Source organism: Dipodomys merriami, unplaced genomic scaffold (assembly GCF_024711535.1).
Source record: "Dipodomys merriami isolate MVZ:Mamm:240054 unplaced genomic scaffold, mDipMer1.0.p SCAF_19, whole genome shotgun sequence".
NCBI lineage: Eukaryota > Metazoa > Chordata > Mammalia > Rodentia > Heteromyidae > Dipodomys > Dipodomys merriami.
The window spans coordinates 20,525,540-20,550,546 of NW_027203270.1; the positions used below are offsets into that span (position 1 = coordinate 20,525,540).

The 25,007-nt window shown below is 44.4% G+C and overlaps 1 protein-coding gene across 1 annotated transcript; it reads right to left on the reverse strand.

Moving 5' to 3' along the window:
- Positions 1-4,004: 4,004 nt before the first annotated feature.
- Lyzl6 (lysozyme like 6) lies at positions 4,005-11,909 on the reverse strand. The gene is made up of 5 exons (XM_070026786.1): positions 11,794-11,909; positions 7,688-7,824; positions 6,954-7,112; positions 5,754-5,832; positions 4,005-4,315 (listed from the first exon to the last, which is right to left on the reverse strand). The coding sequence occupies exons 2-5, from the start codon at positions 7,821-7,823 to the stop codon at positions 4,246-4,248; spliced, it is 444 nt and encodes a 147-aa protein (XP_069882887.1). The 5' UTR covers position 7,824; positions 11,794-11,909; the 3' UTR covers positions 4,005-4,245.
- Between the last annotated feature and the right edge of the window lie 13,098 nt (positions 11,910-25,007).

The following is a 25,007-nucleotide window of genomic DNA, read 5'->3' on the forward strand; positions in this document are numbered from 1 at the left end:
ACCTGGGTTTGATTCCTCAGTCCATTAAACAGAAAAGGTTGAAGTGGTACTGTGTGTCTTAAGTGGTAGAGTGCTTGAGCAAAAGAAGCTCGGGGTCAGTGCCCAGGCCCTGAGTTCAAGCCCCAGCACTGGCTAAAAAAAATTTTTTTTTTAATAGTCATAGGACTTTTCAACAGTAAGTCTGGAACAAAGTCACTTAACCATCCTGAGTTTTGTGTTTCTTCCCCTGAGAAAAAAATAGTTAATGAAATGAATACCAGGAAAGTGAAACATGTATTGGGGGAGGGCAAAGCCAAAGGGGAGGAGACAAAATGGAGAGTAAGGTTGGCAAATACAGTGTCCACGTGTGACAATGGGACCAGGAAACTTGAGGGGAAGGTTGGGGCAGGGAAAGGATGACATTGATTACGATGCATTCACCACATGTTGAATTGAAACCCTTTGTACAACTACTTAAAAGATAATAAAACCACAAACAGCACCACCTGAGAATACAGGATCCGTGTGGGGTAACTGCAAATGGAAGCATTCTGCAGAGCAGAAGGCCACAAAAATGCCTACTTATTACTGGATTCATACTTCATTCCTGTGGAGTTAGGATTCTACAGTTAACCTCACCTTGGTTGGGGGCACAGCCCAAGTGGTAGAGTTATCAAGGAATAGGCCCTGGGTTCAACCCCATGTGTACACAAGAGATCTGACCCACCTTCACTGGAGAGGCCGGAAAAAGCAGCTTCCCATCGCAGACCTTTGGGGTATTTTGGGCCTCTCTGGCTGAATGAAACTTGATGACGGTGAAGAGCTCAGGAGAGGCCACTGCAGCGTTTAGGAAGACCCGCACTGAATACAGAAAGCAAACCTGGGACAACACTAGGAACAGAGAATGCTGGGAGGAGGGGGTCCCCACACCCAGTTAGCACGTGACCTCCCACCCCCACCTCAAACCCCCTCCCCCCTCCCCCAAGTCCCCGGCCACCGCGGGAGCCACGCCAAACACTTCTCCCCTCGGGAGCGACTTGACCTCTTACTACAGGGCAACCTTTGGCCGAGAAGCAGCACGGGCCACGACTTGGGGTGTCCGCAGAGACCTCGGGGTCGTGGCCTGCCGGGGGTACCCCCGCACCCAGGGCCTCTGGTGGAGGCGCAGAGGCACCGGGTGCTGAGGGAGGACTGCGACCCCCAGGCAGCCGCGGGGCGGTTCTCACTCCTCCGTCCACCCGGGCCGGCTCACTTGCAAGGCCTCGGCCGCGGGGCCAGGGCTCAGCGCTCTGGGTGGGAACCGCACAAGAAACCACCTCCGCCGTCCCACAGGTACAGCCAGGGCTGAGCGGTATTGCGCCTGCGCAAAGTGCCCCCGCGAGTTCCAAAGGGAGCTAGGGGCGGGGCCTTAGAGGGGGCGGGGCCACGCGGGCTGGGGGCGGGGCCACGCGGGCTGGGGGCGGGGCGGGGCAGGGCGGGGCCAAGCGAAAGCAGTGGTGGTGCGGGCTCAGCGCAGCTCCTCCGCCCCTCCCTCGAGGCCCATCCTTGAGTCTAATTCCTTTTTTCAGCCACCCCGACTCCCTGCCTACTGTCTAGAGTTTCTCTGCAAGTGTATTTCTAGGGCAGTTCTGATAGTGGGCTTTCAGTGTTTATAGGTTAGTCCTAAAGTCACTGACAGACAGCTTTATGCAGCTGGCTTCAGCTTCCCTTTGGAGACTGAGATTCTAGGTGCTTAGCTGGTGGGAAATGATCTTGAAGATGTACTCCTTTGTCTTAAGAGTGTTTTCAGGAGTTTTAAATAGACAAGTCAGAGAACTCAGCCACTAGCCGTCTAGCATGAAACCTTAAAGGGAATTCTGGTTGTCCTAGTGATTCTGTGCTCTATGCTGTGGGAAGCTGTGGGATAAAGTGAGAAGGACATCAGATTGGGTTCAAATAAGCAATACTTGGAACTGATGGCTAGAAGGGGTGTGCTGGGTAGAACAGTCAGCTAATTGTTGGAGTAACACTGATAAGAACAGTGAGTTCCCAGGTCTTTCTTGTAACCCTAGGATTCAGACCCAGAAGGAGTTCTGCAGAATAAGACTCCTGGGTTTCTAAATACCAGCCCTCACATCCCTGCTCCTGTATATGATGTTCTCACCAGGTCAGCAAAATGAGCAAGGGACAATATAACGCTGTAAATTTCTCAATGTAAAATATTCTGTTCCAGTCTTATGTATGACTTCCTTACATTTTTTATGCTAAAAAATGTTTTATGAGAAGATGCTGAAATAAAGGATAGTTGTTTTAATACTGTTAAGGATTAATATTGGAAATTTTGTTTTATGTTCCTGATATTTTTGATATTTTAGTGTTCTATGAAATGCAAAAATCCGGAAATGACTGAATATCCAAGTCTATTTGTTTTGTAGCTAATGTAGTTAAGGCTCAGAGGCAGACGAAGGTAACAACCCCAATTGGTCAGTCTTCATGGTAGCCATGTGTCAGACATTCCTTCATCTTTTTCTACCTTGTCCTATCCTTAAGCAGGATCTACTCCACATCAGCACCTGCCAGCCCAACTGGATCCTGTACAGAGCTTTTTTGTTTATTGTTGTTATAGAGGTGATATACAGAAAGGTTACATTTCCATGAGTCAGATAATAAGTATATTTCCTTTCGTACAGTGTCATCTGTTCCCGCATTCTGTCCCATTCTCTCCCTCCCATCTCCAGTGTCCAGTGTGTTTCACTGCTGCACTTTTTTTTGTTGTTGTTGGTTGTGGGCTTGAAGTCTGGGCTTGGGTGCTGTCCCTGAGCTCTTCAGCTCAAGGCTAGAGCCCTATCACTTGAACCTCAGAGCCATTTCCGGTTTTCTGGTGGCTGATTGGAAGAATCTCCTGGACTTTCCTGCCAGGGCTGACTTCCATGATCCTCAGATCTCAGCCTCCTGAGTAGCTAGCATTACAGGTCTGAGCTACCAACACCCTCAAGTTCTGTGCCCTCCCATCATCCACCTGCAAATATACATATCAATACACTGTATATAAAGAATGCACAATCATCAGAAAAAGAAAAAAATCAATTTTAGAAAGTCTTATTTCCATATCTTAGGAGTTTGTTTTGGTATGTATATTAACTTATATAAAGAGGCACTTAGGCATCTTGTGATTCTCTCCTAAGACTGTCTTCTTTTGGTCTCCCTGTATGTGAGTCTCTAAAATCCAGTGTAATTTGTCATATCCCAGTTTTAGATGTAACTTCCACATATCAGAGAGAACATGTCCTGTTTCTCTCTCTGATCTTGGCTTACCTCATTTAACATGATTTGTTCTAGCTCAACCCATTTCCCTTCAAATCACATTATTATTCTTTCTAATGGCTGTATGGAACATTTTTATTATCTAGATTCTATTTCATCTTCCTAAAACAATAATAAAAAAGATTGAAATAAAGCACCATTTCTCCAGCCCAGCATTACTCTCTCCACCTCAATCTTAGACACCCAGACTACCTACCTTTTTGGGGGGAGTTGGGTGTCATTGTTGGATATCCAGCCCAGATCATGGGCATGCTAAGCAAGCACTCTACCACTACCCCAGATCTTTTACCAACTTCTTGGGTTGTTTCTTTTAAATTGATGGTGGTGGTATATGTTTGGCGGTATAGGCAGTTGAATTTAAGGCCTCATGCTTGCCAGGCAGGGACTCTAATAATTGAGCCACAGTCTCCATCCTCTTTACCTATTTCTGAACTTTCTCTTTTACTGCCAAAATAGTTGTCTTTGGGCTAATCACTAGCTCTTGATAGTCTTTCTAACCAATAATGATAAGTTTCACCATATACTCATTAACCATTATAATGTTTATGGATGTCTCTGTTCTCCACTTTGATTATGAATGCCTGCAAGGCAATAGTATGTTTAGTACCTAACACATTCCTACTCAAGTGGATATTCAAATTTACATGGAGTTAATAATGACTAAATTAGTATATGTTCTGCACAAGTAGTATTTTAATAAATCAAAAAAAAAAATCCAGAGACTTGTGTATTGTGGTTCTCTTGGCTTGAAGATGATAGGAACAAGGGAATTGGGATTGGACTGACATACTGAGGAAGTCTTTAAAATATTTATTCTTGCACTCTAGTCAGTTTTACTTATGAATGGGAAGGAAGAAGAAAGAATCACGAAGTGGAGCCAAGAGGAAATAGTGAAGATTCTCCAAGACTTCAGGAGTTCTAGTATGACTCCCTGGGGCAACAGTAGTGGCCGCAGCACCTATTTCATTGCACTTTGCATCCTGTCATCCAGTGGGAGAGTGGCCGTCCTGAACAGTGCAATATCCATTGTACCCTGTAGGGGAAAGAACATGGTTCTTATTTTCTATCATTAGCTTTTTTTAAAAATTAACTTATTTGTGTGTGTGCGTGTGTGCGTGCGTGTGTGTGTGTGTGTGTGTGTGTGTGTATGTGTGTGCATCATTACCAGGGTTTAAACTCAGAGCCTTGTACTCTTGCTTTTTTCACTCAAAACTGACATGCTATCATATCACTTGAACCACACCTCCACTTCTGGCTTTTGTGGATTAAGTCTCAAAAGATTTGTCTGCCTACACTAGCTTTGAACCATGATCCTCAAATCTCAACCTCCTGAGTAGATAGGACTACAGGCGTGAGCCACCAGCACCCAGCCTAATAGCTTCCTGGCTATATACTTGACCCAGTTCCTGGAGAATTTTCCCTGCAGAGCAATGCCAAGATTTCCCTTCAGCACTAGCTGTCTGGCCTGTCATCTATTGGGACCCTCTCATTCTTCCTTTAAATCCCCCCTATTCTTGGGTGCTTCTCTCTTCCCCTTAGCATGTATCCATATTTTCAAATCCTCTTTTCCTTCTGAAAGTGGACAGTACTGTTCTACAGGACTGAGAGATATTCGAGAAAAAAAAATCCCAGGTGCAACCATTGACTCTCCCTCTGGAAAATATCTGTCCTAATAATCACCAATGAGTATTTCTATATAGCATTTTGAGTCTGCAAGGGACATAACTCCTTCCCTTCTCATAGCTGCTTGTAGGGGCAGCCGTTTCTGTTATTTACACATATAGTTTGAATTTACAAAAACAGCAAGTGGCCATAAGAGCATCCTTTGTTGAAGAACTGACAGCTTGGAGTACCACATTTCTGTGAGAAAGTCCCCTGGGGCACCCATGTTGTCATGCTTAACCTCTCCCATGCTTACAGATCATTGGGCCAAGAGGGAACACATGCACCAAGCTTGTCCAATCAGAATCTCTATCTCAGGATCTTGGGCAGGACTGAGCTTAGCCAGACTCTATTGTTGTTTAAGCATTTTTTGATTAAAACAAAATAAAACAAAACAAAACAAAACTGGACACCTGTTCTCTGTGGACTGGGGAGTAGAGGAACATGGCCTGCATAGAGAATGGTGACATGAATGCACCAACAGAACCAGAAACCTGCCATGGCAAGCTTTTGAACAGCCTGGTTTCCAGGGTTGACTGAAATGCCTCCAAGTCTGAAAATTAAATTATCCTCAGCTGGCTCAAGTTGTTTCCTGTTACTGCATACAAGCACTTCTGTTTAATCCAACATCAGAGAAAGAATAAAAACCAGATCTTCTAACTCAAGAGTTCCAAGCCCATCCACTCTTCCACATTTCTCTAGACAGCTACAACTGGAGTGTCTAAGAAGTCCTGCCTGTGGTTTCTTTCTGTCAAGTCCTCCTTCTTGGGGATCTCCCCACTAACTTTGTCCCACTGTGTCCTCCTCACCAGTTCTTCATCCCACTTGATCCAGACACAATCTTTTTTGCACATTGCATGGCTGAGATAAGGTTGGGTTCCAGAATATCTGAAATGGAGGAAGAGTTCCCCTGTAAGATATTCACAGAGAAGGACCCCAAATACAGCTTAGAACACTGGCCTTCCTACCCATGCCTGCCACCCAATTAATGAGCATTTCCAGATTACGCAGTGCTTCCCTTCCGGGGTCCAATTAGATACCCACATAATGGCTGCTAGATATAATGAGTAGGAAAGGTTGGGGGAGGGAGGTAGGAGGCCTGAGATTTGGACCCCTTCACTACTATTTTTCCTAGCCAGGGTAGATAGGGGTTCATCTAAACTTTGTCTTTTCTTTTTTTGGTACTGGGGATTGAACCCAGGACGATGCACTTGCTAGGCAAGCGCTTTGCCACTGAGCTACATCCCAGCCCTCATCTAAACTTTGTAGTGTTTCTATGGAGAAGAAAGGCCAAAACAGACCAAAATAAATTTCTACCAAGTGAGGGAAACTCTTAAGTTAAAGGGTAGGGGACAATGGCCAGAGCAGGAAGGAGAAATGTGGAAGTGAGGAACAGAGTTACAGGCCCTGACAAGTCTCCTAGATCAGCTCCAAGGTAAGGAGTTTGAACTTTGATCAGCAAATTTTGTATTACACAGATGTGAATTTTATCTGAGCCTTGGAGGCTACAAGGTACTTATGGTGCTAATTCTTTCTTTCTCTTTGGTCTGGAACTACTGAGCTCAAGCTATCCCTCTTCTCAAGCCTCCCAAGTACATGGTACTACAAGCACTAGACAAAATGTCAGGATCACATCTCTCTGAGCCTCAGTCTGTGCATCTTTAAAGCAGGATCATTAACAGTTTCTACTGCATGAGCAGCTAGGCAAAATGAGCAATGTGCATAAAGTACTTAGTATATACTATGTTGTTAACCAATGTTGGTTGCTGGGCCTGCTCTACTATCCCTGGCTGTTCAGAGCCTTACTGGATCCTTCTGAATGGATCTACAGAATCGTCTAACTGGATCTACAATAGGGACACTAGGCAAAGCCTCTGCTCACTCAAGGCATTCCTTGACTCTTTGATCCGTCCCTCAGAGGATATGCCCAGGCTGGGTGGGAAGCAATCTCCTGTGAGTAAAAGCTGGTCTCCCATCTCACTTTCCCCAGCCTAGGACCCTAGCCACACCTTTACAGTCCATATGGCAGAAGTTTTCTGAGTGGCTCTTGTAGTCGTTGCACCAGTAATGGCTGTTGATCTGGAAGATGCCATAGTCATAGCTGCCATCTGCATTCTCCTGTACCTTTGATATGTTGAAGTTGCTTTCCACAAAAGCCAGGCAGAGCCCTTAGAGTGGAGAAAAGAGGGCCAGGGTTCAGGAAGGACCAAGCTGAGTGAGAAAGAGAGATGGTAGAGAAAGGGAGGCAAAGACTCAGAAAGGAGAAACAAGGCTAAAAAGGCAAGATAGAGTTGGGAGGCCAGAAGTATCCACAATTTGTCATGTTCTTCTGTCCATCCATCCTATCATCCATCCATGCATGCATACATACAATTGTCCATCCATTTGTCCACCCACTAACTAACCCTTTATCCATCCATTCATCTGTCCATGCATTCATACATACATATAGTTGTCTATACATCCATCCATCCACCAACTCACCCCTCCACCCACCCTTCTATCCACCTCTCTATCCATCCATCCATACACCCATTTACTTCAATGTGAGCATTATAAGGAAATAAACTTTACAGCCTCAGATGCTAAATTTGTTTTTTGTTTGTTAAGTGCTCAAGGTTTATGGGAGGCAGCAACAATTTGAACTTGACTTGGAAAAGATAAATGGGAGAGGATTTGGGTGATGGACATGACTAAAAGAAGATAAGAAATGGCCTGCAGGGGCCAAGGCAGTGGCACTCACATTCATTCAAGGTGTAGCCTTCAAACCCATCCAAATGTTCCTTGTGCAATATCTTGGCTAATTCACAGCGACCGATGACCTGTCCATTCAGGACAAGGAGGCAGCTGGCCAACGAGATGAGCAGTGCTGTCTTCATCCTGGGAAGGGAGGAGGAGCCAGGCAGGACATATGGGGTCCTGTCTTACAAGCTTCCTGATAGTTTTCTCTCACAGTCAGGGGAGTCTGGAGAGAGCAGCCAAATGAAATGTCCTTGTCTCCACACTGTATCTAGTCTCTTTCCTTGCATATATCATTATTATATATATTTAATTACCTCTAAGTAGTAGTACTAAGAGGTTTCAAGTCAACATGTCAATTGATAGATAGATAGATAGATAGATAGATAGATAGATAGATAGATAGATAGATAGATAGATAGATAGATAGATTTCTTAACCAGTGTCACCTTTTTCGTCATTCTTCCCCTTCTGTCCCATCTCCCACACATCTCCTGGTCCATTTTCACATATATTTGTTACATATTTTGACTGTATCCACTCGTCCTCCTTCTCTCCATTTGTCTGCCTCTTGCCTCCCCTAGACCTCTGGCAAAAACACCTCTCAGCTTCCTGATAGTTCTTTGTATTCATTTCTTATTCAGAAAAAAACACAAGATTCACATCTCCAATTGACCAGTAAAACTCTGGAAGTAGAGGGGTGGCTCAAGTGGTAGAGTGCCAGGTAAGTGAAAAAGCTGAGTGTGAAGCTCTGAGTTCAAGTTCCAGTACTGGCAATGAACAAACAAATGACAGTGTTTAAAATTCACATAGGCGTCAGTGGCTCACACCTGTAATCCTACTCAGGAGGCTGAGATTTGAAGATCAAGATTATTTAAAGCCAGCATGGGAAGAAAAGACTGGAGATGAGTGAAACTCTTCAATTAACCAGAAAAGAATCAGGAGTGGAGGTGTGGCCCAAATGGTAGATTGCCAGTCTTGAGGGAAAAAGCCAAGCAAAAGCAGAAGGCCTTGAGTTCAAACCCTAATACCATAGCCGGGCGCCAGTGGCTCATGCTTGTAATCCTAGCTACTCAGGAGGCTGAGATCTGAGGATCGCAGTTCAAAGCCAGCCTGGGCAGGAAAGTCCATGAGACTCATCTCCAATAAACCACTAGAAAACCAGAAGCGGCGCTGTAGCTCAAATGGTAGAGCTCTGGCCTTGAGCTGAAGAGCACAGGGACAGCGCCCAAGCCCAGAGTTCAAGCCCATGACTGACAAAACAAAAACAAAAACAAAAACAAAAACCCCGAATACCAGTACCAAAAATAAAAAAGAAATCTCAAACTCTATCTAAAAAGATTATATTCAAAAATGAATGAATTGTTTGCCACCACTTTTTTTCTAGCCAGTCCTGTACTTTGACAAGATATACAAGCTTTGTCTAATATGTTGAATATGGCAGATGAGCACCCATTTGTAATAGATGAGACAAAGACAGGGGCTGGTAGAGTGCTTGCCTTGCATGCATGAGCTCTGGGTTTGATTCCTCAGCACCATATAAGCAAAAGAAGCCGGAAGTGGCGCTGTGTCTCAAGTGGTAGAGCACTAGCCTTGAGCTGAAATGCTGAGGGACAGCGCCCAGACCCAGAGTTCAAGCCCCACGACCGACATAAAAAAAAAAAAAAAAAAAAAAGAAAGAAAGAAAAAGAAAAGACAAAGCACAACCTCCATGATGAGGGTCCTAATGAGGTCTCCTTCCCTGATGATGCCACACCAAGGGTGAAACAAGTTTGAAACCCTAATACAGTTGCATGCAATGTCAAAATTATTCATTATCAGCATAAGAATGATGGAAAGACTCTGCAGCATTGTACCCAAAGAGAGAAGCCTAGTTAAGTTCAAGTGTTAGCGGGCTCCGGTGGCTCATGCCTATAATCTTAGTTACTCATGGGGCTAAGATCTAAGGATCATAGTTTGAAGCCAGGCTGGGCAGAAAAGTCCCCTTGAGATTCTTATCTCTAGTTAGCCACTCAAAAATGGGAAGTGGTGCTGTGGTTCAAAGTGGTAGAGCACTAGACTTGAGCAAAAGAGTTCAGAACAGTGCCCAGGCCCTGAGTTCAAGCCCCATTGACAGACACCCCTCCCCCAAAAAAATTCAAGTGTCAAAATACACGGCAAAAGTGGAAATTTCTAAATTTTAAGATGGATTTGTCAGGCCTACAGGAAATGCACAGACTTTGGCCTGGAGAACCTGAGATACTATGATTATTATGACTATTATGTATGGGAATGCACTGACAGCATTAGAAAATCTTAACAGATAGAGGGGAGCATTTGGTATAAATGTCCCTCACAAATTGTTGACACTTTTTATAAAGTTGATAATGCTAGAGAAAAACACAAAGAAAAACCAGTTTATGAGCTGGGCACAGGTAGCTCCTGCCTGTCACCCTAGTTATTCAGAAGGCTTAGATCTGAGGATCATGATTCAAAGCCAGTCCAGACAGGGAAGTCTGTGAGACTCTTCTTTCCAATAAACCACCAGAAAACCAGAAGCAGTGCTGTGGCTCAAAGTGGTAGAACATTAATTAACCTTGAGCAAAAAGATATCAGGGACAGCACTTAGACCCCAAGTTCAAGCCCCATGACCTACAGAAAAAAACAAAAAACAGCCGGGCGCTGGTGACTCACACCTGTAATTCTAGCTATTCAGGAGGCTGAGATCTGAGGATCGCAGTTCAAAGCCAGCCCAGGCAGGAGAGACCGTGAGACTCCTAACTCCAATAAACCACCAGAAAACCGGAAGTGGCGCTGTAGCTCAAGTGGTAGAGCGCTCGCCTTGAGCTGAAGAGCTAAGGGACAGCGGCCAGGCCCAGAGTTCAAGCCTCACGACCGACAAAAAAAAAAAAAACACACACAAAAAAACAAAAAAACAATTTATGTCCTTGGTGCAGCCCCAAAGAATAGAAATCTTAAAACAACAACAACAAAAAAAAAATTAGACAAGACAAACCAATCAATGAGACAAACAAAAACACCTTCAAATGGTCTGATGACCTCTAAGGCCACAGACAAAACCTTGGGTTTGGATCCATACTTGTGGAATCCATGAAAATCAACACCAGGAACCCCAAGCACAACTAACAGTGGGAAAATAATTGACTTCCTGATGGATACTGTAGTGAGTTGTTCAGTTCTAAATTCTAAAGTGATGTTAATGAGCAACACCCCTGTTGCTATGGTGAAGACATTGAGACAGAGTCAATGGTGAGCTGTAATCTAGGCTCTGGGGTTCAAATTGGGAAAATAGAATCCGAGACATTACTGTCTGTACATGCCAGGTTGTCTCATTCCTCTTTGGGGATAACCTTTGCTGTGAAAATTAAATATGCAAATAACCCTTTCATTGAAAAAGCAACAGGTACCTCCTGCAAATGTTCTCTGCTTCTAATTGCTACTTGAAAGCCAAGGTTCTATAGAATCATAAAGCTAAGTTGAGATAGCTAAATGGGCCATTTTAATGGTTTCCATTGAATGCCACTAGAAGGGGTGACTTGCCTTAGAAAGAAACAATACCTTGCATGTGTGGGGGCCTGAGTTCAAGTCCCAGCACTTGTATACACACACACACACACACACACACACACACACACACACACACACGTCAGTGTGTCTTTCCCCTTTAAGCTAGGTATATGGTGCTTTGCTATGGGCAAAGGCCTAAGTTCCTCCAGCTGCCATTCAGAAGGCAGGCAGCTTTAGGGGGACAAGGTGGCCTCTGGTGGGCTCACTTGCCTCCTGTTCTCTCGGTCTATCTTCTCACACCACATTAGCCTGAGCTGGGGACATGCTTTTGCTACATTCACGGCCCCCTACCCTAGAACTGGGAGATTTGGCAAATAAAATAGCAAAAAGCTGTGTAGTGGCTGGATGTCTCTGGCAACCTCACATTCTGATTCTGCCTTAGGAGGCTCCTGGGAGACAGGTGTCTCAGAACCCAGGAAGCAGACCACTTTGCTTCTGCCCACGAAGCTCCTCAAGGGTCACCTTGGGATAGACAGTGTGTCCCTCCAGCACATGGTGGCCACGCCCCTTCTCAAGCTTTCCTCTGTCCCATCTTTCTCTTACCTTAAACTCCAGCTGGCCCAGGGTCTTCTTCAAGGACAGGCAACCCAGAATCCTCTTCCTCACCAGCCACAACCCGGTCCAACCTGGCTAATGACTCTCCTGAAGAAGGCAGGACTGCCCAGCCACTGCAACCTTCCAGAACACAGATTCTGTGATGTCATTGCTGTCCGGGAAATGTGCTGGTTCAAACTACACAAATTAGTCAAGTTTCAGGCAGAAATGGCTGATGGTTTTGGAAGGTGAGGTTGAGACGGGGTAGGTCAGGAAAAATGAGCACAGGAAACAACAGTCAGGAATTCAGAGAGAAACAAAGTATAATTAGTGTTTTGATTAGAAGCACATAAGCACTATCTTCTTTGATTTAAGCCTTATACTCCCTCATAAACTTCAGTATTAGTGAAATGTTAAAAAAGAAGAAGGGAGGGCTGGGATGTAGCTCAGTGGCAAAGCGCTTGCCTAGCAAGTGCAACGTCCTGGGTTCGATCCCCAGTACCAAAAAAGAAAAGACAAAAAAAAATACAGTTTAAAAAAAAAAAAAAGAAGAAGGGAAGAAGAGAGGAAGGGAGGGAGGAAGAGAAGAAAAAGCAGCTTTATCCGGGCAGACAAATCTGAGAGACTCATATATGTTTGGGGCGGGGGTGGGGGGGAGGGGGGGAGGGGGGCAGGGGGATTAGTCATGGGCCTGAACTCTGGGCCTGGGTGCTGTCCCTCAGCTCTTTATCTCAAGGCTAGCACTCTACCACTTGAGCCACAGTACCACTTCTGGCTTTTTCTGATTATGTGGTGCTGAGGAATCAAACCCAGGGCCTCATGCATGCAAGGCAAACACTGTACACTGAACCACCTTCCCAGCCCCAAGACTCATATTTGTTTTTGGTCAGTCGTGGGACTTGAACTCTGGGCCTGGGCACTGTCCCTCAGCTCTTCAGCTCAAGGCTAGCACTCTACCATTTGAGCCACAGCACCACTTCCAAGATTCATATTTAATTAGCCAGCAAAACGCAGAAGTGAAGATGTGGCTCATGTTGTAGAATGCCATTCATAAGCAGAAAAAAACTGCAAGAGTCTGAGGCCAAATTTTTTAAAAAGTGTGAAGCCCTAAGTTTAAGTCCCAGTACCAGCATACACACACACACACACACACACACACACACACACACACACACACACACACACACACACACACACACGATATGTATGAGGATTGGAGTTATGGTTCTAATGGTAGCTCACTTGCCTAGCAAACAAAAATCCCTGAGTTCAATTCTCAGTCACACACACATATCTATAACATAAAAAGCAAGATACAAATAAAAATTAATAGATACCAAATTTTTCATCAAAATGATTTCAATAAATCCAAACATCTTATTCCATTTTTGGAAACAATTAAATTTTGTTAGCTTTAACTTTAAAATAAAACTTCATAATTCTAGCACTCAGTAGCCAAGTAGCAAATGTAAAGAATCTTCATCATGGCACATGTGAGGGCTGGATATATGTGTAATATGATTTCCTTAGTGTTGCAACCTTTCCCTCAGCCTTCCATTTACAAAGACTGAGGGAAATACCATCCTAAATTGAGTTCAGGACATGAACAGGTATACAAAAACAGGAAAAAATTGTATGCTTAAGCACTATTAGAAAAGAGTACTTCACAGTGCTCGAATCTATGGCATTCATGCTGAGAAGTAAAGTCTAACCTGTTAATTTGTTTTTTATCTAAGTTTTTTTTCTGCTCATAGCCTCTTTGCGCTCCAAAACAGTGACTACCAAGGCCTCTGTTAAACCTTTCTGTGAGGTTGTGTTTTTTGTTTGTTTCTTACTAGAGATAGGAGAAGATATGCAAAAGCCCCTTGCTAAGGTCTGGATCTTATCAGTTTCCTGAGGGCCCATGTCTTAAAGGCTTGGTTCCCAGTTTGGTAATATTGGGAGCTGGTAGAAACTTTAAAAGGTGGAGTCTAGGGCTGGGAAAGTGGCTCAGTGGTAGAGCACTTGCCTTGTATGCATGAGGCCCTAGGTTTGATTCCTCAGCACCACATAAGCAAAAAGAAAAAAAGCCAGAAGTGGTGCTGTGGCTCAAGTGGTAGAGCGCTAGCCTTGAGCTGAAGAGCTGAGGGATAGCACCCAGGCCCAGAGTTCAGGCCTCACAACCGCCCCCCCCCCCAAACAAAAGGTGGAGTCTAGTGGGAGGTCTTTAGGTTATTGGGAGCCTCTCCATAAAGGGGCTTGCAGGACCCTGGTTTCTTTTTTCTCTCCTGCTCTCTAAGAGGTAAGCATTTTTGCTCTACCATGTCCTCTTGCAGCAATGTGCTACCTCACCACAGGCTCAAAAGCAATAATGCCAACTGAAAATGGACTGAACCTCTCAGCAAAATGAAGTAAGAGGATTGTGAGTTCAAGGATAGCCTTGACTAAATAATAAGACCTTGTCAAGACAAAGAATGAAAGGAAGAAAAAGAGAGAAATAAAGAGAGAAAGGAAGGAATGAGAAAGGACAGAAGGAAATGGAAGGAAGGAAGGAAGAAAAGAAAGAGAAAAAGGAAGTAGAAAGAAAAGAAAGAAGAAAAAGAAAGAGGAACTCAACTCCCTTTTCTCTTTATAATTAATGATCTCGGGGATTAGTTATAGTAATGTAAGGCTAACTCAATTCTATTTTATTCCATTCGTAGAAAACTAGAAAATTCAAATTGATCTGATCTATCATGACAGAGAATAAATATATCAGTGGTTTCCTGGGAATTGAAAAGTAGAAAATCTAGGAGAAGTATCATCAAGGAAAACTTGGAGGTAATGGTGAGATTTACTACCTTGATTGTGATCATTTCACGCGTATACATGCAGTTTATTATATGTCAGCACCTCAAAAGGGGGACTTAAATATTTTAAAAATTATTATCATTACTCAAAATATATTTTGGGGAAAGGTGTTAGGACAGGACATAGTTGAGAGCCCTCTTATCAGGGTGATTTAGAGGTGGTAGAAAGGGGGTCTCATTTCTTCCAATATTCTTGTGCAATTCTCACAGCAGCCATTAGAGAGCAGAAGTGGCTCGTGTACAGGAAATAGGAATTGCAGGACTCCAACATCTTCAGGAACTGAGGGTGCCCTGTCAGTGTGGGTCTGCTGCTCAGTACCAAATGCTAGGATAGCTTCAGCTTCAAGGCTGCAGAGAGGTTAAACAATCACCCAAAGTCATAAATCTGGTAGAGGCAAAAACAAGAATTTGAATCCAGAGTCAACACCACATCTCTGGTTCTATAGTACTCAAACAGAATTGTCTTTCACCATTCTTCAGTTCATGTGTTAAACTGATTGGAGTTGGTGGCAGATGGTGTGTATTTTAGTTCAGCTTTCTGGAGCTAAGGCTTATAAGCATTTGAAGAGAAAGGTAAGCCCTTGTGAGGGTCCAGGAACAAGGTTCCTCTTCTCAACTCCTCATCCTTTTGTGGTGAGCATTTACAAGGTACCAGGTTCAGTGCAAAGGCTGAAATAACAGTGGTAATATTTTAAGGGCAGGTGGGCTGAAGCTAGTGACAAAGAATTGAGGGCCAGGTGACCCATAGGGATGGTGACATTATTTGCTCATAGGAGTCTGTCAAAAGCAGCTCAAGCCAGGCCCTCACACCTGAAATCTTAGCTACTCAGGAGGCTGAGATCTGAGGATCTCAGTTCAAAGCCAGCCTGGGCAGGAAAGACTGTGAAACTCTTATCTCCAATTAACCACCAAAAACCAGAAGTGGTGCTGTGGCTCAAGTGGTGGAGTGTTCACCTTAAGCTGAAGAGCTCAAGGTCAGTACCCAGGCCCAGAGTACAAGCCCTATGACCACCACCAACAATAACAAAAGGCAGCTCAAATTGGAGCCCTGATCAGGTGACCAGACCAGACTCAAGGCATTCCCCAGAAGGCCTCAGAGATCAGAGCAAAGTGAAAAATTCTGATGAGTAGATGACTTAGTCTCAGAGTCAGAGGTAAAGTCTACCAGGAATTTCTCTCCTTTCCTTGACTTTGTCCTGGCCTGCCTGAAGTGAGCAGTTTGATGCTCCTGGTGGGATGTCCCAGATATGTCCTCTCCTGTTCTGGGTCCTGCAGAAGCCAAGATGGAAGAGTGGAATTATAAGATCACCATGGCTGTGCACTGGTACCCACCATATCCTCTTCTCCTCACTTGAAACTCTGTGGACACATGGTGTTTTGTTAAGGGCACTGAGTAAAGGCTACCAGGCTGCAGGATAAGGTAAAAGGTCATAGTCAAGCAGGCCCTTGCAAAAGTCATTACACAGATGGAAAGATGAAAATCTGGGCAAGAGAGGGAACTCAGCCAATGAAGAATATCACGTAGTCAGTGTTCAAATATAATCTCCCAGGCATCTCTCAATTCAATCAAGTTGACCATGAAGATTAACTAGCATGGGGCTGGGAAGGTGGCTCAGTGGTAGAGCACTTGCCTTGCATGTATGAGGCCCTGGGTTCAATTCCTAAGCACCACATAAGCAGAAAAAGCTGGAAGTGGTGCTGTGGCTCAAGTGATAGAGTGCTAACCTTGAGCTGAAGCTCAGGGACAGCGCCCAGGTCAAGTTCAGACCCCATAACTGACAACAACAACAAAAAAAAAGATTAACCAGCACAAGTGAAATATAGCAGCCATCTTTCTTTCTTACTGGACATTTATATACAACAGTGGCTCTGCATAAGAATACCCAGGATAACTTTTTAAACTCCAGAGTTAGGGGCTGGGAAGGTGGCTCAGTGGTAGAGCACTTGCCTTGCATGCTTAAGGCCCTGGGTTCAATTCCTCAGCACCACATAAGCAGAAAAAAAAAAAAAAGCTGGAAGTGGTGCTGTGGCTCAAGTGGTAGAGTGCTAGCCTTGAGCTGAAGAGCTGAGAGACAGCACCCAGGCCCAGAGTTCAGGCCCCATGACCGACCCCAAAAAAACCCCAAAAAACCCAAAAAACTCCAGAGTCAATTTAATAATTTGGCATAATTTGGTTAATATTCTCTTCTTTCATATTTGGGCTGGTTTGATTTTTTTTTCAATTTTTTCATTTTTATTATGTCAGTTGTGGAGCCTGATCTCTGGGCCTGGGAACTATCCCTCAGCTTTTCAGCTCAAGGCTAGCATTCTACCACTTGAGCCACAGTGCCACTTCCAGCGTTTTCTGCTTATGTAGTGTTGAGGAATCGAACCCAGGGCACTCTACCACTGAGCTACCTTCTCAGCCCATGGTTGGAATCTTTATGTTATTGTAAACCAAGAGATGGCAAACTTTTTCTGTAAAGGACTAGCTAGCATCTAGTTTATCCTCTGCAGGTCCTGAGGTGTCTATCACAATTATTTAATCATGGCATTGTGGTACAAAAGGAACAACAAGCAATGTATAAATGAATGAGTCCAGCTGTGTATCTACACAGTTTTATTTACAAAAACAGGTAATGGCTTCTCAGTCACAATTTTCTAACTCTTGTTACAAACAATGTGTAGTGAGTTTCATTGAAGTTAAACTTTCTGGTAGGAAATAATCATTTTCTTGTGACAACAGTTTTATACTCTATATTTTTACAAATAGAGTCATTCTTCAAATGAAATGTTATAAAACTCATATAAACAAAAAGAGAATCATTCTGTTAGCATAAATATTTTATAAATTTAGTCAGGTGCCCTACTATGACTATTTTTTTTGAAGTACTGTGGTTTGAATTCTAGGCCTTATACTTGCCAGGCAGGTGCCTTACCACTTGAGTCACATCCTCATCCCTTTATTTTATACTGGCAAATGATAATGATTAGAATGTCAGTTAGAGGATATAGGTAATGACTGTGTTTGTTTGTTGTTATTGTTTTTTCATCTGCTCAAACACTGGTAACATTCAAATAATTTTTCAAAACCCAACAAATACTTCCTACAGGAACTCCAACGTCCCACAAAGAACATAATTTGACAGCAGTATTTGTTAGATTTTTGCATCACTGTGATAAAATACCCAACATAAATAACAAAGGGAAGAATTGTTTATTTTGGCCCAGTTTCAGAGGGTTCAGTTCATCATTACTTGGCTCTGTTTTGGGACCCGGGGTGAGGTAGAACAGGAAACAGAGAGAAGTTTGCATCATGGCTGACAGGAAACAGAAAAGAACGATGACAGGAAACAGAAAAGAACGATAACAGGAAAGGGCCAAGACCAGAGGTAGCCCCAAAGACACGCCCCCGTGACCTACATCCTCCGTCTAAGGCCTCACTATCTTTCGTCACAGCCCACTAATGCCATCATATTATGAATACATCTAGGAATGACTTCATTCTTTAGATTGGAGAACCCTCCTATGCTAATCATCTCTGGAAACACTCTCACGGGCTTGCTCAAGGGTATGCTTTACTAATCTCCTAAGCATTTCTTAATCCGTACAAGTTGATCATAAAAATCAATCCTCATGATAATCACTGCTCTGGAAGTGAAATTGCTGCAGCCAAGAACTTGGGCTAGCCTTTCCTACCCATCTGGCCACCTTAGTTTCTTTAGTTCAGCACTCCCTGGAACTGTCTCCCCTAATCCCCAGCACATCACACAGACCAGGATCCTTGCATCTAGAACTCATTCTCCTGCCTGGCCATCATATTAACCTTTGCCACTATAAGGAAATAACCTGAGACAGGCTAACTTACAAGTAAGGAGATTTTTTTTTTAGCTCAGTTTTGGAGATTCAGGTTTCAAAGTGGAGTAGCCCCATTGTTTGGCCTCTGGCAAGAGTGATAGGTGGTATCTCACCATGCTGTGAATATGTATAGGAGTAAGCAGATATATCTCCAACCAGGAAGTAGAGGGGAGGGCCGGGCTTGCTCCTTAGATAAGCACCCTGTCAAAAGAACCACCACAACTGGGTGCCAGTGGCTCACACCTGCAATCCAGCTAGCTACTCAGGAGGTTGAGCTCTGCAGTTTGTGGTTTGAAGCCAGCCAACGCAGGAAAGTCCATAAGACCCTTATGTTCAGTTAACTACCAGAAAAGCCAGAAGTGAAGCTCTGGCTCAATTGGTAGCATGTTAGCCTTGAGCACAAAAAGTTAGGGGCAGTGCCCAGGCTCTAAATTCAAGCCCCAGGACACACACACACACACACACACACACACACACACACACACACACACACACACACACACACACAGGACCACCAAGTAGACCTATGGCCCCCCAAGGATCCCCACTGGGAACACACACCTCTTCAAAGGTTCTACCAGCTTCCACTACTTCAAGCCTATAACACATGGTCCCTTGGAGAACATTCCAACCTCTTCCAAACCACAGCAACCATAAAGCAATCCTGACTTTACCCAAACCTCTCTGTGGATCAAATTCTCCCCAAGTCTCTGAGCAGCTCGGAGGGAGACACAGGCTTGTTGCGCCCTATCATTAGGGGCTGACATCTTGCTACATTCCCCTGTTGTCCCTGTTGTAATGGCAGGCAGTGAGGCTGGTACACAAATGGGCAACCCAGAAGGATCCTTCACTCTTGTTCCTTCCTCCAGGCTTGTTCTTTCTGCTCAGGAAGCCAGATGCTCTGCAGCTTAATTACACGCTACAGTTGGAAGCACAGAATGTCAGAGCTTGAAAAGGAAGGACTTTGTTATAAATAATAGCTACCAGCATTTATTGAACACTTACTCTGTGCTAGGCACTGCGCCAACCTTGTTTCTAGGCATGACCTTATTTAACCTTCCCATCAGTGTCAAGAAACTGAGGCTGAGCGAGGCTACGGTGGCTCAGGTGGATTTCCAGGACTATGCTGAATGGTACACAGTGGGATATGATATACATCTGGGTTGGTTTAAAAAATAACCCACACAATTCCATTGTCAGAAACTGCATTCTGACTCCTTCTCCATAGAGAATTCATGGGCCACACCCATGAACTAAAGACCCTGAGAAATCTTGTAACAAAGAAACCTATTTAGGTCAGTATCTCTTCTGTTGTAAGCTTCATAGAACTATAGCTCAGAGCTTGGTGTGGAGAATGTAGATAACAGCCAGCTCCACTCAACTTACCTATACAGTAATGAGGCCCAGGCATAATTTCAGGAGCTGACCAGGCACAGACCTAGGACACCATGTACAGCACAGAGGAAGGTAGACAGTGGTCCATCTGGCCCATGAATCTAGTTCTATTTTTCTTTTTCTTATTAGGTAGTTGTACAAAGGAGTTGCCACTTAGCAAAGCAGTTTATAATGCAGACATAAAGTTTTATTGAAGATTGTCTGAGCAAGCTTCCTTGATTAGTGAATGAGCCAGTCAAAGCCTGGTGAAGATGGTTGTCCAAGATTACAGAAAATAGATCCTAGATCTCTAAAATCCACATATTTGCCATAAATCAGGCAGGTATGTAATCCCAGCAATTAGGAGGCTGAGGTAGGAGGACTGGGAGTTAAAACTCTGGCAGCCTGGGTTATATAGCAAGACCCTGACAAAAGAATAAATAGCTGGAGATGGCAGTGTATGCTTATAATCCCAGCACTGGAGAGACTGAGGCAGGAAGATTGAAAGTTTAAGGTAAATCTGGATACATAGTGATACTCTGTCTAAATAGATAGCCAGACAGATAAGGACTAAGTAATCCTAAGTACTCAGGAGGCAGAGATCTGGAGGGTAGAGGTTTGAGGTCAGCCCATGCCACCCCCCCACACCCTACTTCCTCTACCTCCCCACCCCACTCCCATACCCCACCCCAAAAAAGAATTAACAACAGCCAAGTATATGGTCTGTCCTTCTAGCAAGGAGGGAGGCACAGCTAGGAAGACTGAGGTATGATGAGGCTGTCTCAGGGAAACTCTCAAAACTTGACCTGAAAATAACTAAAAGGAAAAAGAGCTAAAGGCATGGCTCAGGTGTTAGGGCACCAACAGCAGGCCCTGAGTACAAACTCCAGTACTGCCAGACAGACAGATGGATAGGTGAGCAGGCAGGCAGGCTAACAGACAGATAGATATACAGACAGATAGACAGGTAGGACCAAAGGCAGAAAATGGCAGGAGGTGGGGGGCCATGAAGCCTCTTCTCCCCATTGGGTGGCACTGACACCTGCACTGCCCCTTTCCACAGCTGCAGAGACCTCAAAGCCACTGCTCACTGCTTTGCGTAAAACCACTGTGACCTGAACACCAGTGGGTCTCCCTCTCTCTGCTTTCACCCACTCACTTCTGTTAAGCAAGGCAGGGGCTCACTCACAGGACAAGCTGTGTTTATTTGCATTTTATTTTTATTTTTTTGTCGGTCTTGGGGCTTGAACTCTGGGCCTGGACACTGTCCCTCAGCTCTTCAGCTCAAGGTGAGTGCTCCATCACTTGAGCCACAGCGCCACTTCTGGTTTCCTGAGTGGTTTATTGGAGAGAAGATTCTCATGGAGTTTCATGCCAGGACTGGCTTTCAACCTCGATCTTCAGATCTCAGCCTCCTGAGTAGCTAGTATTACAGGTGTGAGCCACCTATGCCTGGCTTTATTTGAATTTTGTACCAGATGTAGTAAAATGTCAGTAGCATCCCTCTGCCAAAGTGAAATGTGAATCTGTTTGGAAAGGAACTAAGTAGAAAGCAACCTTTGCCTGCTCCAGGAAGAGTTTGCCGAAAGAAAGAAAGAAAGAAAGAAAGAAAGAAAGAAAGAAAGAAAGAAAGAAAGAAAGAAAGAAAGAAAGAAAGAAAGAAAGGAAGGAAGGAAGGAAGGAAGGAAGGAAGGAAGGAAGGAAAGAAAGAAAGAAAGAAAAGAAAGAAAGAGAGAGGGAGGGAGGGAGGGAGGAAGAAAGAGAGGGGGGAGGAAGGAAGAAAGGAAGAGAGGAAGAAGGGAGGGAGGAAAAGAGGGAGGGAGGGAGGGAGAGAGAAAAAGAAAAAGAAAGTAAGAGAGAAAGGAAGGAAGGGAGGGAGGGAGAGAGAAAGAGAAAGAAAGAGAGAAAGAAAGAATGTAAAAAGAAAGGGAGAGAGAAAGGAAAGAAGGAAGAAAAAGAAAGAAAGAGAGAGAGAGAGAGAGAAGGAGGGAGGGAGAGAGAGAGAGAGAGGAAAAAAAGAATAGCATAAACAGATCCAAGGGGATGCTGTTTGAAAATGACTTCCCCAAATTAATTCTGTTCAAGGGCTCTCAAGGCAGGCATTCTGGAAGTACATTGTCTTGTCAGATATCTATTTGCATTTTTCTAAGCAGAAGGGGGGTATAGTTAAATATGCAAATGAAATCATTTATACTTCTTCCTTACAATGGCTTGGGCATGGTGGGGAGTACTTTATTAACCTTGTTTAAGATATGAATGTTTAACAATAGCCTCCAAAGCAGACATTTCAGTTCCCACAGACCTAACCAGTCAATAGCATTAATTAGGGAGGTCTTCTCAATCTCTGGGTGTGGGGAAGGGTACTTCATACTGACCCTCACCGGCCAGCCATGCCCTAGGGTCCAGTTCATTCAGAACCAGCTGCAGGGACAGCAGGACATTAGATCCTCTCCTGGGAAGCCAGACTGCCCACATGGCCCTTCCAGAGCTGGGAGATGAGGCTGTCACTGAGGGAGAGGGCAAAAATAGTCCTATGTGGGTGGCAGCTAGGCCCAAAGGCCCCTGCTTTTCCAGAGAAGGGGAGACAATCTGATTGGCACCCAACTCCTCCTTAGGCCTTGGACTTCCAGTGTTTCCCTGACAGCCAAATATTTCTCACACATCCCCGCTCATGCCTAGCAAACGTTGGCACATGTTTGGGCTCATTTGTAAGATAACTAAAAGGGTTTAAACCCTAGCAGTACCCATTTCCAGCTATATGGCCTCAAGCAAGATTTTTCTCCTTTCTGAGTCTCCATTTTCTCATCTGTCAATAGGAGTTAGTGACCTTCCACAAGGCTTACTGGATAAACAACAATGAGAGTGAACACCTCATTCTGTTCACCTTCCAGTGGTTCACCTTCTGGCATATTTTTCAAGAGGGTTCTGAGAGCTGGGTCTCAGCGGCTCACACCTATAATACTAGCTACTCAGGAAACAGATCTGAAGATTGCAGTTTGAAGCTAGCCAGTACAGAAAAGTCCATAAGACTTTTATCTCTAACCACCACCACCAAAAAATAAAATAATGCCAGAATAGAGCTGTGGCTCAAGTGATAGAGCACCAGCCTTGAGTGAGAAAGCCAAGACACAGCATCCAGGCCTGAATTCAAGCCCCAGGACTAACAACAAAAGAATGATTCTGAGACAAGGCAGCTTCTGTGACATGAAGTCACTGAAGCAGCCCCACAGAGAAACCAGTAGCCAATGGCAGGAGACTAAGATCTCCCAGCCAAGAACTAGCAAAATGTGGAGGCCTCTTACTGACATCCTCTTACTGAAAGGGTGGTATTGGGGGTCCACCTGCTACCCTCAGTCCAGCTTTGAGGAAGGCTGTGGCCTGGCTAACATCTTGACCACAGCTTCATGAGGAATTCAGAACCAGAACCAACAACCAACTAAGTCGCTTCCAGATTCCTGGCTCTTAGAAACTGTGAGAAAGAATAAGAGAAGGAATTTGCTCAATGTGTGGGATTTGTAAAGCAGCAATCAAGGACCTTTGCCTTCCATGGTTAACACAAGACTGAAGAGTTAATGCACACCCATAGCAACGAAATAGACTGGGACCAGTGGCCCTGGAAAGGACAGAAGGGAGAAAAAGAAAGAGGGAGCACTGGGCAGGAACAGCTGGCTGTGTTCAGGCCATGCAGGATCCCTACTCCTGACTTACAGGATATCTATACACAGAAGTGGCCACAGTATGTGTACAAATAGAGCTCTGACCAAAAACCTGCTACAACAGCCCAGGAAGCCAAATAGCTGCTCCTAAAGCCACCAGCCCCAAATAGCCAGGACTTGATCAGTTAGCTTCTTTCATTTTGTCCCTAATTACAAAGTAAAACAAAACTGGAAGAATATGTCAACCGTGTGCATGTGTGTGTGTGTGCGCGCGCGGGCACGCGGGCATGCATGCATGCATACCCTAGTACTAGGGCTTGAACTCAGGACCTGGGTGCCATCTTTTTGGCCTTTTCCCCTCAAGGTTGGTACTCTACCAATAGAGCCAAACCTCCACTTCTGGCTTTTTGCTGGTTAACTGCAGGTAAGAGTTTCACAAGCTTTCCTGCCCAGGTTGGCTTTGAACTGTGATTCTCATTATCTCAGCCTTCTGAGTAGCTAGGATTGTAGGGATGAGCCACCAGTGCCCAACAACTACTTCCTTTCTTTGCACATACATCCATTTTCAGCTTGATTCAGTCAAGGGTATGGACTCCAAGTCCAGGGTCCATCAAAGTCAGAAAATGGGGAAAATCCAGAACTGAACACTTTGCTAAAGAAATCAAATGTGTCAAAAGCAGAAGACCAACTATTAAGATCAAACTGCTTTGTTAAATGGCAACTCTTTTATACAGCTACTTAAAGATAATAATTTTTTTTAAAAAACTAGCATGCACATTACCATAGGCATGAACATGGGCCTGCATAAATAGAAAAGACTGGGAAGAATGTGTACCTAGATGATAACATTGATCCTTGCTAGATGGTAGAATTATGAAATTTTAGTTTTTTTAAAAAAAAAATTTGCAACCCCATGGCTTTTAAACTCGTTTACCAAATTTTTCTGTAAGTTTGTTTCATTAAAAATTAAATAAGAGGGGCTGGGAAGGTGGCTCAGTGGTAGAGTGCTTGCCTTGCATGCATGAGGCCCTGGGTTCGATTCCTCAGCACCACATAAGCAAAAAGAAAACAGCTGGAAGTGGTGCTGTGGCTCAAGTGGTAGAGCGCTAGCCTTGAGCTGAAGAGCTGAGGGACAGCGCCCAGGCCCAGAGTTCCCCTTCCCAAAAAAAATTAAATAAGAGCTGGGTGCCGGTGGCTCATGTCTGTAATCCTAGCTACTCAGGGGGAGATCTGAGGACTGCAGTTCAAAGCCAGCCCAGGCAGGAAAGTCCATGAAACTCTTATCTCCAATTAACCACCAGAAAACTGGAAGTGGCGCTGTGGTTCAAGTGGAGGAGCATTAGTCTTGAGCTGAAGAGCTGAGGGACAGCGCCCAGGCCCAGAGTTCAAGCCCCACGACCAACCCCCGTCCCCCCCCCCAATTAAATGTTAACCCCTCTGTACATCACCCATAATAACAAAACATTTTTAAAAATTAAATAAGGGTGGGGTGGAGGGGCAGGGATGGGATGTGGTGATGGGGCAGAGA

Excerpts from the sequence above, each read along its gene's own strand:
- Lyzl6 (XM_070026786.1), bottom strand. The coding sequence starts at position 7,823 with ATGAAGACAGCACTGCTCATCTCGTTGGCCAGCTGCCTCCTTGTCCTG. Across the intron at positions 7,113-7,687 it reads AGGCTACACCTTGAATGAAT|GGCTCTGCCTGGCTTTTGTG; the intron begins GTGAGTGCCACT and ends CTCCACTCTAAG. Across the intron at positions 5,833-6,953 it reads CTGCCATATGGACTGTAAAG|ATATTCTGGAACCCAACCTT; the intron begins GTGTGGCTAGGG and ends CCTCCATTTCAG.